Source organism: Sus scrofa, chromosome 16, assembly GCF_054392235.1.
Source record: "Sus scrofa isolate SSC_HxYL_T2T_F1_AM1 chromosome 16, Sscrofa_HxYL_maternal_Yorkshire_Landrace_v2.0, whole genome shotgun sequence".
Classification (NCBI taxonomy): domain Eukaryota; kingdom Metazoa; phylum Chordata; class Mammalia; order Artiodactyla; family Suidae; genus Sus; species Sus scrofa.
The window spans coordinates 84,359,370-84,372,481 of NC_139398.1; the positions used below are offsets into that span (position 1 = coordinate 84,359,370).

The window sequence follows — 13,112 nt, forward strand, 5'->3', positions numbered from 1 at the left end:
TTCCTCCTCCCCTGCCCTTCAACTTTTTCTTTTTTGTCTTTTTGCCTTTTCTAGGGCTGCTCCCATGGCATATGGGAGGTTCCCAAGCTGTAGCTGCTGGCCTACACCAGAGCCACAGCAACGCAGGATTCGAGCTGCGTCCGCGACCTACACCACAGCTTGCGGCAAGGCCGGATCCCTAACCCACTGAGCGAGGCCAGGGATCAAACTCGTAACCCCATGGTTCCTAGTCGGATTCCTTAACCACTGAGCCACGAGGGGAACTCTACCTTCAACACATTTCCTAACGAGCCATCTGACTTTGGTGCCCTTTTTTCTGAGGCTTCAAATGTCCTCCTCTTGGAAGGCCTCCTCCAAGAAGCATCTACTCTTCTCTGTGCCTACAAGTAGTTCAATTATTTATTATTCTGTTTTGACCATACCCCACACACTCCCGATCCTGCAGTGCCAGGAAACAGGTTAATTCTATGGAACTTGACCGGTCTATATCCTCTCTCCCTAGGGGCGCATAAGTGAACTTTCATCCTTTCAGAAAATCTAGAGGACCAAACACAAGCAAATGGGGGCACAGGGAGAGGGGGCTCTTGCATCCCGTTGCCAGGGTTTGACCAGCCCTCCCACCTAAGAGCAGAAGATGCTGGCAAATGCTTCCACCTCACCTGTAAGATGCGAACAGTAAGCAACGCACCTCCTTTACAGGCTGGAGAACCGGGACACTCCAGGTACAGCTCTCACAACACACCCTGGCTTGTGCTAAGGCCCACATCACTGTTAGCCAGTACTAGTTAAGCAGAGTTAGTTCAATACCCATCTACCCCCAACTGGTAATCACAAGGTAGTTCCTCCCACTGAATCCATTTTTCTACATTTCCCTCTAATCCCCACTTGCTTTGTTTTCTGAAAAGAAAACCCCAAGTGGGCAATGAGATGCCCTTCTAAGCAGCTGCAGGGGGTGCAGGCGTGCCCACTCTGGCCTCTGCACACAAGCTGGCCGGCCCTTAGGGTGGACCAGGACCAGAACATGCAAGCGGCCCACGAGAAGGTCACACTCTGGTCTCTAGAGCGCTCTAAGAACTCCCTACGTATGTCGGTGTGACCGACGGCACAGAGACATCCCACCGTCGCGTGGAGCAAGCACTCAGCTCTGCTGGTCCCTACGGTCAAAGATCCACCCACTTAGACAGACACAGCAGTTAAATACATTTAATAGGACCAAGCCCACCTTCCTCTCAATGTTAAAGTAAACCTAGAGAACAAACTCAACATTTAAAACTGTTAAAAAGTTCCTCAGCTCATTTAAAAAAACAAAAACACAAAAACTTAAACGCATTCATTTAAGGCATTGGATGAATGTTACAGTCAACGTTTCTTAGATTTTAAGAGCAGAAATAAAAGTTGTTTAAAGAGTTAGCTTTAATATAATGGATACAAAAACCTGCTGAGACCGTATCTCTACAATTTTATGTCTGAACAAGTGAAACTACGGTTACCAAACAGCTGTTCTATAGCTTCTACACTGTCTGAAAAAGGACGTAACAATAAATAACTGTAGATGTATCAGAAAACACCCATTTATTTAATCACAGTAGTGGATCTCAGGCCTACGTGTAACTCTAAATCTGCTCTATTCCTCAGATTCTCCAGGCTTACGGATGTCATCAATCTTCAGAATCATTCTCACCATCTGTGTCGCGAGGGAGATCTGTTGCTTTTTGCCAATCAAGGTTTCTATGACATGTTGTTGCTTCATATCTGAAAAACACAAATTCATCATTCTAAAACAGCACAGCTACTATTAACACCTTGCTCCGATTTATGGAATTACAGTAAAACCTAAGAAATACAAACCTGAAAGCTACTAGTCCAGGTTGTATTTTCAGAGGAGTATAATTGCATGACTCCCCTGTCGTCAACCTCTCATCCCACAAAGCACCCAAACCGTCATTCAATAACCTGAGCTCAGTGGAATCTGACTGTACCTAAAATGTTCAAGACCTAAAGACGACGTAGGCAGTGAAGTAAAGAAATTGAAATACCTGACAGTTGGTGCTGTTACTAAAATCCTTGGGCTGTTAACCTAAAACCCAGAACAGACCCACAGTTCTGTGCGGTCAGAACGGACTGCGGAACCCCAGGCACGGCCCGGGTCCGGTGAGTATGGGGGTCCCTGGGATGCACAAAGCTGTACCTCTTCACAGCAGACGACCGGTGCCCGTCTGAGAGGAGTGACCGTACAGCCCATTTTTATAAAAACACCTCCACTTATGGACATGACCACAGAAGTAGCTGTTTACATGACATACAGAACCCACACTGACGGACACAGGAGTAAAAAAGACGGGACTTCTTTTCTAAAGCCAGAGACTAAAACGCAAGGCCCTCCGGGAGTAAGTGTCGCACAGGAGTTTTGAGTACTGGGGCCAGTTCAGCTGCCTACAGCGAGACCCGCACTCTGACCCTCCCCGAGGTCATTAAAAGCGACCTTCTTCAATTCAGGACCTGAGTACCAGAGGGGGCGTAGGTATCTAAATAGAGACAGGACAGGCTCCCGCGCACGTCTCCCAGCCGGGACCCCAGCGCGGCAGCGGCCTGAGCTCACCATTCGTGCCCTTGTGCAGACAGTCAATCCCGAGGGCCGGGTTCATCTCCTTCACCTGTCTGGCCCGGACCTCGGTCATCGTCTGGATGGGGTTCATGCCGCTGTTCTCGGCCAGGGCCATGGGGATGACCTCCAGCGCGTCAGCGAAGGCCCGCATGGCGTACTGCTCCAAGGTCGGGCACTGGAGGGGCACAAGGCAACTGTCAGAGGACTTGGTAGGAAAACCACCACACCAAGCTGCAGCTCTCTGGAAACAATCGGTCTTCCTCCTCTGAAAGCCTAACTCAAGAAGAATTGTAAGAACAGGCTGACCCCCGAAAACGTCACTACAGCCTAAGGCTGCAGAAGGTGCCGCCGCTTTATGTCCAGGGACAGACGTGTTCCCACACGGGCAGGAGAACCAACCGGGATGGAGCACCCGGAGTCCAGCGCCCCGCCTCGCCCGCCGCGGTCCCCGCGCTTCACCTTGTCTGCCTCCTGGCTGACCGCCAGGGCGCAGGCGATCTCAGCAGCGCCGCCGCCGTAGACCACGCGGTTGTCGCGGATGAGGTTCCGGATGACACACAGAGCGTCATGAAGGGATCGCTTGGCCTCCTCGATGATCTGGGGAAACGGTTTCGTGGCGGTCAATGTGACTGTGATCTCACCATTCAGAGCCCAATACTGTGCACCTGGTTTAACCTCAGCGCTTGCTGGTCCTGGAAACGGCCCGGCCCGGCCCCGGGAGGGCGCCTGGCTAAGAACAAACGGAGGGAACACCGCCGGAATACTGCCCACCCTCGGATGGTTCCCACCTTCGTCTTACTTTTCCTAGGATGCAGTTGTTTTAACAACAGGGAGAGGCAGCCAGGGACTCATTTCCAGGACTCACGACCAAGTCAAGGGGCCGGGCAAAATAAAACTGGTAAAGAGAGCCTCACAATGAGCCTCATTCACCACGACGCACTGGCGTCCACGCCTGGAGCACGGAGACAGCGCCAACGGTTAGGGATTGGGTTCCCGTTTCCGCTTAAGGGACTGAAGAAAGGAAGTGTCCCTCATAGACCTGAGAGTGGGACAGTCTCCAGGGGTCTGACGACAGGTCATGTCACTGCTTCTCCAAAAAAGACGACCTTTTCTTTCTTACGGAAACTGCCTCAGTTAACTCCGTGTGCCAAAAGCCAAACCACGTTTCAGCACCAGCAAAGGACAGAGCTGAGTTCTCACCATCTTGTTTCCTCCTCTGATGAAGATGGTGACGGCTCTGGAGTTCTTACACTGCTCGATGACCAGCATCTTGTCCTTGGTCGTCCCGAACGAGATCTCCTTCACCAGCCCCGCGAAGCCCAGCTTCTCCGGCGTGAGCTCCGAGAACCGCGGCACGATGCGCCCCCCGGTGGCGATGGCGATCAACTGACCGTGGGCAGGGGAGGAAGTCGGCTGCTGAGCCTCTCAAAACCAGCTCGTAAAAGAGCCCAACCGGACCCACGGTCACTGTTCACCAGAACTGCTGGCCCACCAGAACTGCTGGCCCACCCAAATCAAAGTCCAGCCCCAAAGCCTTGTTGAAGGGTCAAGGTTTTGAAGAGATGGGCCTGGCCCTGGTCAGGTTCCAGGGTTCCAGCACAGAGCACACAGCTGACCGCACCTCTGAATCGGGCCACACACGCCTGAACCCCCGTGGGCTGGGGGTACAGACCGTGTCTGGAGTGGCTCTTAGTATTTATCTGGCTGACCCAGAAGTGGTCAACCAGTCTTCCTGCCTCAGACAGCCACTGAGGCGACATAGGAAGCATTTCAAAATGCCACAAACCACCAAAGACATATAAAACAGTAGAGCCGTGGCACAAGGTGGTGCCTGACGGCCAGCACGGGCACAGCGCCTCAAATGCATGTGCATCCTAAGCTCGACCCCGTCCCACTCTGCACAGGGAGCTTCCTACCTCGATTTCAGGGCCTCCAACCCAACGAACCGCAGGCAAGTTATTCTGAAGAAGTAAATGATTTGCTTCATCGTCAAATCCCCATTGGCAGATAGCTAGGTTAGCGCCAGTTTCCTTAATCTGGGAAAAGATACATCACCATGTTAAAAACACAGTATTCTTTGTCCTCTAATGTAGGAAAACACTGAAAACAGGTGAGAAACATAACAATGTGTAAGATGGGTGCATTCAAACAAAACACAGCACTGGCCTCATCTCCTGCCATCTCACACACGATGGCAGCAGGGCACAGATGGATTTATTATCACACGTCAAACACTGTGTAATCCAACAAATGAATGAACCCACAAGGAAAAAATAAAACAAAGCACAAAGAAGACCATGACGAAGAAAATAAATGTCTTCCTGTCTGCTCCAAACTCTAAACAATGAACATGTATGTATCAAGGGGAATCACCTCATTTATTTATTTTTTTTGGACACGCACCGTAGCACGTGGAAGTTCCCGGACCAGGGATTGAACCTGCGCCACAGCAGTGACCTTAGCCACTACAGCCACAACGTGGGATCCTTAACCGGCTGAGCCACAGGGAACTTTGGAATCATGTCATTTGTAAGCAAAGCTTTGAACAGTAGTAATTCACGCTCAATGCCAGTGAAGCAACACAGGACAGCAGGGCAACCCGCCCCCCCAACTGGGAGCTGAGAAACCAAAGCCGGCAGCTCTGTCCCGGCACAAACCCCCATGAAGCAGCTGATCCATATGCATGCTTACAAACCCTCCACTTTATGACACATCTTCCTGCAACTTGCTTTTCCCACTTTGCCCCTGTGGCTATCAAGATACAGACTAATTATGGGGCAGACGGGACGATCCTGCTTCTGTTAAGAAACCCCCCCACCTCAACAAGTGGCTAAGTGACTTGTCCCAGGAAGGCGTCAGTGATCAGAACCGTCAACCCCTCCCGCAGGGATCAGCTGCCGTAACCACACCGTATCCCACATCAGCATTTCACCTGTCTCTTCTCACCACACCGGGCGCTCTACCCCTGCACCTCTGGAATCGGTGCGTTACTGAACTCCTTCTGGAAGACATCTCCTTTATATCCTTGCCGTGAACACTAGCTGTCCCCTGAAACACACACATGCCCTGGCATTCTCACAAATGGCTCTTTTCCTGCCACATGCTCACACTAGCAGAGGCCCCTCCTGCTCCTGCAGCCCCCAGTGTTCCTCTCTGGGTTCCTCAGAATCCCTGTCACCACTCCCAGCCACCCGCACATCTATCAACGTGATCCACGCACACCCTCGGCATCTTAGTTCCTGTCACCTTTTCCTCTTGGGCACGTCGGCCACCCTGTAGCCCAGAAAACCACCTTTTGCTTATAACCCTCTGCCAGCTCCCCAAGCCCTCCGGCTTGCTGACCCCGGCCTCAGGGCCTCCTCCGTACACGCTGCCCACACCCCCTGGCAGCCTGGAACACTCCTCACCCAGACACACTGCTCTCACTTCCCCGAGGTCTCCTTAGAGAGGCCCTTGACCTGTGTCTGTAACCCAGATCCCACCTGCTTTCCCCCGACTCCGCAGCCCAAGAGCAAGCACTGTTTTGCTCACTGCCACATGCCCAGCGCCCTCAACTCTGCTGGCACACATCAGGCAGAGGACGGCACCATGAAAACGAAAACTAACTCAACTGACCCTCCTGCTCCAAACACCGAAACAGCGCCTGGTCTGTTCACTAAGATGACCTTCTGCCTGAGAGATCTGTGTTCACGCACCCGAGCGCTTGTGTTCTCAATTCCCAGGACGGGGGCCCTACGGGGACCTGCTCCACCGGAGAGCAGGCACACGAAAAAATCAAAGGCCAGAGAGAGTTCAGGATAGACAGAATAACACCCTTGACTTGTTTCAGCAAAGACCTGGGACTACTATGTCCGCACCTAGTCTGATTTCAGTCGCTCAATAACTGCCTACAAATGCTATACTCACACGTCTCAACCATGTGGTAGAGGCCCCGTTACAGTGGTTCAGACCTTGGACGTACATGCGCAGACGTGGATGAGAGTGTGCGTAACTAAAGCACGGCTCCAGGCACCCAGACCACTCGAGGCGCCCCAGACAGGCTGCCATCCTAAGAGGCTCCCCTCCCGCCTTTCTGTGCCATCTGACTTTTACACACCCCGAGTGCCCACCAACGTCGTAACTTGAAAGTGAAGGAAAAGAGCCTACGCTGCGAATACCTTATTTGTAGCCACGTAAAGCACCAAGGTAACAAAGGCCAGTGCCACGCGTGTTCACCACTAAGCAAACTGCGGCCCCTGAAGGTTCAACTCTCACCGCGAGTCACGGTAAGACCGACCTGCCGAATCATCTCCTCAAACTTCTCCTTTTCGTATTTCTGAAGGGCTTTGTAATCTTCTACTGAGGTCACATCCAGCTTATGCTTTGTCTTTGGTTTCGGCGGTTCAAATGGACACGTGAGAATCGCAATCTTTGCATCTTCCACTTGCTGTGGAGAAAGACAGACGCGTGAGCTGGCGGGCAGGGGCGGGAGGGCCCGGAGCTGCGGAGGACCCGGACTCACTTTTGGCATCTGGGGGTGACTGAAGTCCTTGTCGACGATCACGCCCTTGATCAGCTTGGTGTCCTCCAGCCTCCCGCCCACCTTGCCTTCTACTTTGATGAGCTCAAAGTCAACGTCTCTGCGCTGCATGTCGGCCACGGTGAGGACGGCATTCACGGCAATCTCGGCCATTTGTCGGTGACAGCTGTTAACCCTGCGGGAGACGCGATGCGGTGGCTCAAACACGGCACAACGTGCTGTGACTCAGAGCTATCTTAGGGAACTCGCCCACATTCAGGGTCCCCAGCAAAGAATGCCACCACGACCTGCACTCTCAACAGTCTGGGACAGGGATTCGTATCAGGGAGCTCAAAAGGAATCATGAATCAGGATGGGAAAAAAAATTACATCTTTATTTTCACTAACAATAACTGAAATTTACTATTTTCAGACTTAAAAACCAAACCTGGAAATTCAGCTCCCAACTATAACACAAGATGCGTGTCAACCTCTGGAGAAAAGACAAATTAAACCAGAGGAACATCGACCACAGAAAGCAGCTCGTCAAACCCATACAAAACCCCCGGGAGTTCTGAGCTGTGCTTAGGCACGGCACCCCCCCACCCCAAATGCCCGGCGACCCTGTACTGCACACGCACACTTTGGAGCCCAGGGTGGTCTTGGCGGTCTGGATGAGGGGCTCGGTGTCCTTCATGTCCACAAGGACACTATCGCTGATCTTGTCCAGGTGCTCGATGGCGATGCGGGCAGCCTGCTCGTAGCCGTCTGCAATCCGGATCGGGTGAATGCCTCGGTCCAGCAGCTGCTCAGCTTCTTCCAACAGGGCACCGGCCAGGACTGCGGACGAGACAGCACACACCTGGCTCAGGAGATCGCTACGACTCAAATTAGATGCTGCCCTGGAAATAGGAAGGCTCCAGGATTAAGCTGCAAGTGTCTTAGAAGCTGAGGAGCCATCCAACCTATTTTAAAAAAGGGAGCTTCTTGTTTCCATTGCAGCCATGTTCTAACAAGAATCCCTTATAGATGGATGTTCAACTCTCAGTGATACATGGAATGCCTAAAGAACATAAAATTTTTTTTTTAACTAAAGGGAAAACAACTTACATTTCATGGGCCAGGGATTTCAATTCAGTAAAATTTGCGTTGGTGATAATAGGATTAAATAATTTGTTAATTATTCATACCTCTCCCCCACCTTCCCCTCTCACTTCAGCATCTAAAGATGAGCAGTTTGTTTTAATACTATTCCACTCCAAGCTCACCCAGAACAGTGTTTGGTACCCAACAAATATTTGCTAAACTAATTCAAATTTCATCTCCACAAAAATAAAGAAACATTAAAGACACTCATCTAATCAATCCTTCCAAACTTTCTGCCACATTTATTTTCTCTACATGCGCACACTTTTTCTGCTCAACTATCGGAAAATTAGTTGCCGAAATCAGACATGTCACCCTTAAACTTTTTACCAGGCAGCGCCTAGGGACAAGGGGACTCTCTTACATCGTGTAACAAACTTCACACTCAGGGACCTTCACATCAGTAAGGCACCCCTCTAACACAGGACCCACAAATTACCCCCATGTCCCAAACATCCCTCACAGCTTACAGCGGCCTCGCTCTACTCCCTAACCCTTCCTGTTCTTTCATGACAGCAACGGTTTTGAAGAGTCTGGGCCACCTGTTTTATACTATGTCCTTAAGTGAGAAAAAACACCGTGCCCTTTCTTACCGACCACTCCTGTGGTTCCATCCCCGATCTCGTCATCCTGTGATTTGGACAGTTCAACCATGAGCTTGGCGATCTGATGGTCCACGTCCATCATGCTTAAAATGGTGGCACCGTCATTGGTCACAGTCACGTCGCCATCCTTATCCACCATCATCTTATCAAGCCCTAAAACACACCAACTTCTGAGATGGCTTTGGGAGGGAGGGGGGGCAATCTATAACAACTAAAAAACAAAGTTACCTTGACCTCTTGACCCAGTTCCTATCTAGGAATTTATTATAAATAAAAACTCAACATAAAGGAATATCTCCAAGAAGACTGCTTTAGATTGGCTAATCTTAAGCAATTTAAAATGGCTACAACTAGAGAAACAGCAAAAAAACTACAGAGCATCACTAAATATAACATTCATCACAAAGTGTAATGTTGTCACAAAAAATGATGATCTTTCTATGATTTGGAAAACGCTAATGAAGTTATGTTAAATTGGGGAGTTCCCGTCATGACTCAGTGGTTAGTGAATCCAACTAAGAACCACGAGGTTGTGGGTTCGATCCCTGGCCTTGCTCAGTGGGTTAAGGATCCGGCGTTGCTGCGAGCTGTGGTGTGGGTCAAAGACGCGGCTTGGATCTGGCGTTGCTGTGGCTGTGGCATAGGCCTGTGGCTACAGCTCCAATTAGACCCCTAGCCTGGGACCCTCTATGTGCCACGGGTGCGGTCCTAGAAAAAACAAACAAACAAAAGTTACATTAAGTCGGAAAAAACCCTGACCTAAAACTGTAAGCACATCATGCCCACAACCACGTTTAAGGTCTGGATCACAACAAATGTTTGCCCATATTGGGGGAGGATGCATTCCTTCAATTCCTAACTTTCTGTAAAGAGGTTGTACTGACTATTTTATGATTTAAACTTGTTTTACAAAACACAGAATGTTGTGTCTCTTACCATTTGGTCCAAGTGATGTTTTCATTGTATTTGCTACGGCCTTTGCTGCCATTATGTGAGACTAAACGAAACAGAAACAACCAATATTCAAGTTATGTATAATTTTAAGAGTTAAGAGCATATAACTGATGGTTATAAAATCACTTACGACATAGTCTGCATTCTCTAGAAGAGGCAGCAGACAGGTCCTTACCTAACTGTGACAACTCCACAACTGGTGGTGTTAGGAGAGAATTCCCACATACACAGACAGAACCAAATGCTCTCCGCATTCTCTCTTTAATCCTCAGCCCATCTATGAGGCAGGTAGGTTCTCAGGGCCCATTTTACAGCCAAGAGCATAGACGGTCTGATGTGACAGGCCTTGCAGGTCCACCGTGAGACGCTAACCTCATCCACTCTCCTCTCTCAAATGGTCCAGCCAGCACATAATCCACAACCAAGAGTCACCCGCCGAGGGGGTCAATGCTGGAAATAACGGGAGCCCGAATGCATCCTTTCCTCCTTCTGCACAATTACACTCATTTTCCCTCTGAATGTCTGCTTTCCTGTCTCCCTATTCTTCTTTTTTTTTGTCTTTTGTCATCTTAGGGCCGCACCTGCAGCATATGAAGTTCCCAGCCTACGGGTCCAATGGGAGCTGTAGCCGCAGGCCTACACCACAGCCACAGCAACGTGGGATCCGAGCTGCATCTGTGATCTACACCACAGCTCATGGCAATGCCGGATCCTCAACCCAATGAGTGAGGCCAGGGATTGAACCCGCGTCCTCATGGATGCTAGATGGGTTCATTAACCACTGAGCCATAATAGGACGTCCCCTCTCTATTCTTGCTGTCACCAACATCATTAGCCCAGATCCACAGCACCTTACAAATGCCCAGGGTCTCTTATGCCATCCTTCAGTCACCCTCCGGCCAGCTGAGCCATCCATTCTTCTCAAACATGTTGCTTATCAATCCCCAGACCTAAAATAGCTCCCCAGTACCTCAAGCCTCTTTGTTCAAAGCCGTCCAGTCGGAGCCTGGCTTCCTTTCACTGAGGACAGTCTGTTCCCCCAATATGGCCTGATCCCCGAAGCACTGATGCACAGAAGGCCCTCCACCCCAAGATCCTGACAACTTCCTAAGCAGTTCAAGAGCACGTGTTCTGTGAAGGCTTCCCGTGCCACCCCATTTAGCAGGTAACAAAAGACACAAAGTTCACTAGGTTTGCAGAGATACTGGCAGCCATTAAAATACACTCTGATGTCTGTACAACGGAATTTCTAAAGGATACTAACATGGGGACGTGGTTCTTAATCAGGGGTGATTCGCCCCTGAGGAGACCTCCAGGCAATGTCTGGGGACATCTTTGGTTGTCACAATTAGGAAGGGGACCATAGGGGGTAGAGGCCAGGGATGCTGCTAAACATCAGAACAGGACAGATGCCACAACAAAGAATGATCCAGCCCCAAATATCAATAGTGCCAAGGCTGAGACGTAGGCCTCAGACCACTGACCACAGAATCAGACAGAGCTGGGCGTGAACCATGGAACCTGATCTTTACCAGCGCTGGGACCGCAAGCAATCATCTACCTGCTCTGGGGCCAAGTTTCCAATTATATAAAATAATACCTGTCTCAGAGTGTGAGAATTACATGAGATGTGGCTGACACAAAATCACCTGTAGCTTCTGTTTTTGGGGTGCATGCATTGAGTGGCACTTTCTCTAATGGTCCTTTCAGTGAAAAATGGAATTAAATATGTAACACAAGTGGCTCGCCTACCTACCATGGGTCAAAGATTGGATAAGTTACCCTATTTAATTTCCCTCCCAAGCCGGAAAGAGGTGTGCTGCCCCTGCTGGGAAAGGAGGTTCAGAGAGGTGGTGTTAACTTGTTTTAGGTCAAACAGTTCAGGGGAGAAAGAACTGCACTGCTTCTTAAATAAAACCCCAAGACACTAAGCAAACAGGGACACTTCAGGCCTGGCGACATGGTCTATACACACCAACGTCATGCGTTCCATCTCAAAGCCTACTTCCTCTGGCATAGTTCTACTTGTGATTCTGCTCAAAACCCCTCCATTGACCGTCTGAAGGATCCCCTCCAGCTTTTTCCTGCACTGCCTCCCATATCCCGTGGTTCTGGTCACACACTGCCTTATGTCATAGTTATTGGCGACCACTTTTCACTCTTTTTTTTTTTTTTTTGGTCTTTTTGCCATTTCTTGGGCCGCTCCCACGGCATATGGAGGTTCCCAGGCTAGGGGTCGAATCGGAGCTGTAGCCACCGGCCTACGCCAGAGCCACAGCAACGTAGGATCTGAGCTGTGTCTGCAACCTACACCACAGCTCACGGCAACGCCGGATCGTTAACCCACTGAGCCACGACGGGAACTCCCACTTCTCACTCTTGTAGTAGTATTTTCTTCCTTAAAGGTGTACGTTTTCAGTTTTTATAATACCACATCCAGGATTACGCCGTGCATAGAAGGACTCAAAAATGAAATGCGCTGTCAATGACTAAGCCTTTAAGGAAGCAACGAAGAGTATGAACCTCTTTTCCTTTGGGGCTGTCGCAGGTATACCGACTGAAGGTAAAGAAGCAGGGTCCTAATCTGCCAGGGGACCCGAGAAATACCTTCTCTGCAGCTTACTGATACATACGCCGTCGGAACGACAGCACGCTGGAGAAGCCAGCGGGGACGCGCGTTCTCCGCCTGTGAATTGAGGCTGCCCCACCCAGCTCTGGAGAGCGCTTGAGGGACACCCAAACCCTCAAACTGGGACTAAAGGCCTCTACGTTGGTCTTTCCCAGGCCCAAGGCGTGGGGTGCAGCACTGGAGACCAAAGAGGGGCTCCCCGACCTTCCCCGAGAGCACATGGCAGAACCGCTCTTAAATGTGCGCACGCGCGGAGCCAGGGGTTCGGGGTCCTCCGCTCATCCAGGGCGTCCCAGTCCCGTTACCTTGAGGGCCTCGAGTCCCATAAGACGAGACTTGCGGTCTTGATCTTTGATGATGAGAAAGGGGCGGCCATATTCGTCGAAGGCGAGGGTCCCCACGGACGCCATGGTGCGGCAGCAGCAGGAGTTCTCTCCCGCAACCGGCGGTGTCCACTCCGGAACCGAGAGAGTACTTTCCTCTCGCGGGAGGGCGCCAAGAGCTCGCGCGTGCGCAGCACAGGCCTCCCGAGACTTATTTCTCACCTGAGACTAGTTTAACGCCAGACAGTACCTTCTGGAATCAGCGACCTTCGGCAACTTCTATCATCCGGGAAGCTGTGGGGGGGGGCAGTTTGAAGACACGAACGCGAACTTTAGAACCCACAAGCCGGTA

At 50.6% G+C, this 13,112-nt stretch overlaps 1 protein-coding gene across 1 annotated transcript; it reads right to left on the reverse strand.

Annotated features, from left to right (window-relative positions):
• Nucleotides 1-1,204: 1,204 nt before the first annotated feature.
• CCT5 (chaperonin containing TCP1 subunit 5) lies at nucleotides 1,205-12,983 on the reverse strand. The gene is given in 11 exon segments (NM_001278779.1): nucleotides 1,205-1,752; nucleotides 2,600-2,780; nucleotides 3,065-3,202; nucleotides 3,806-3,991; nucleotides 4,522-4,641; nucleotides 6,882-7,031; nucleotides 7,107-7,299; nucleotides 7,745-7,943; nucleotides 8,843-9,007; nucleotides 9,791-9,851; nucleotides 12,743-12,983. Coding segments are annotated over 11 exon segments (1,626 nt in total). The 5' UTR covers nucleotides 12,848-12,983; the 3' UTR covers nucleotides 1,205-1,624.
• Nucleotides 12,984-13,112: the final 129 nt, after the last annotated feature.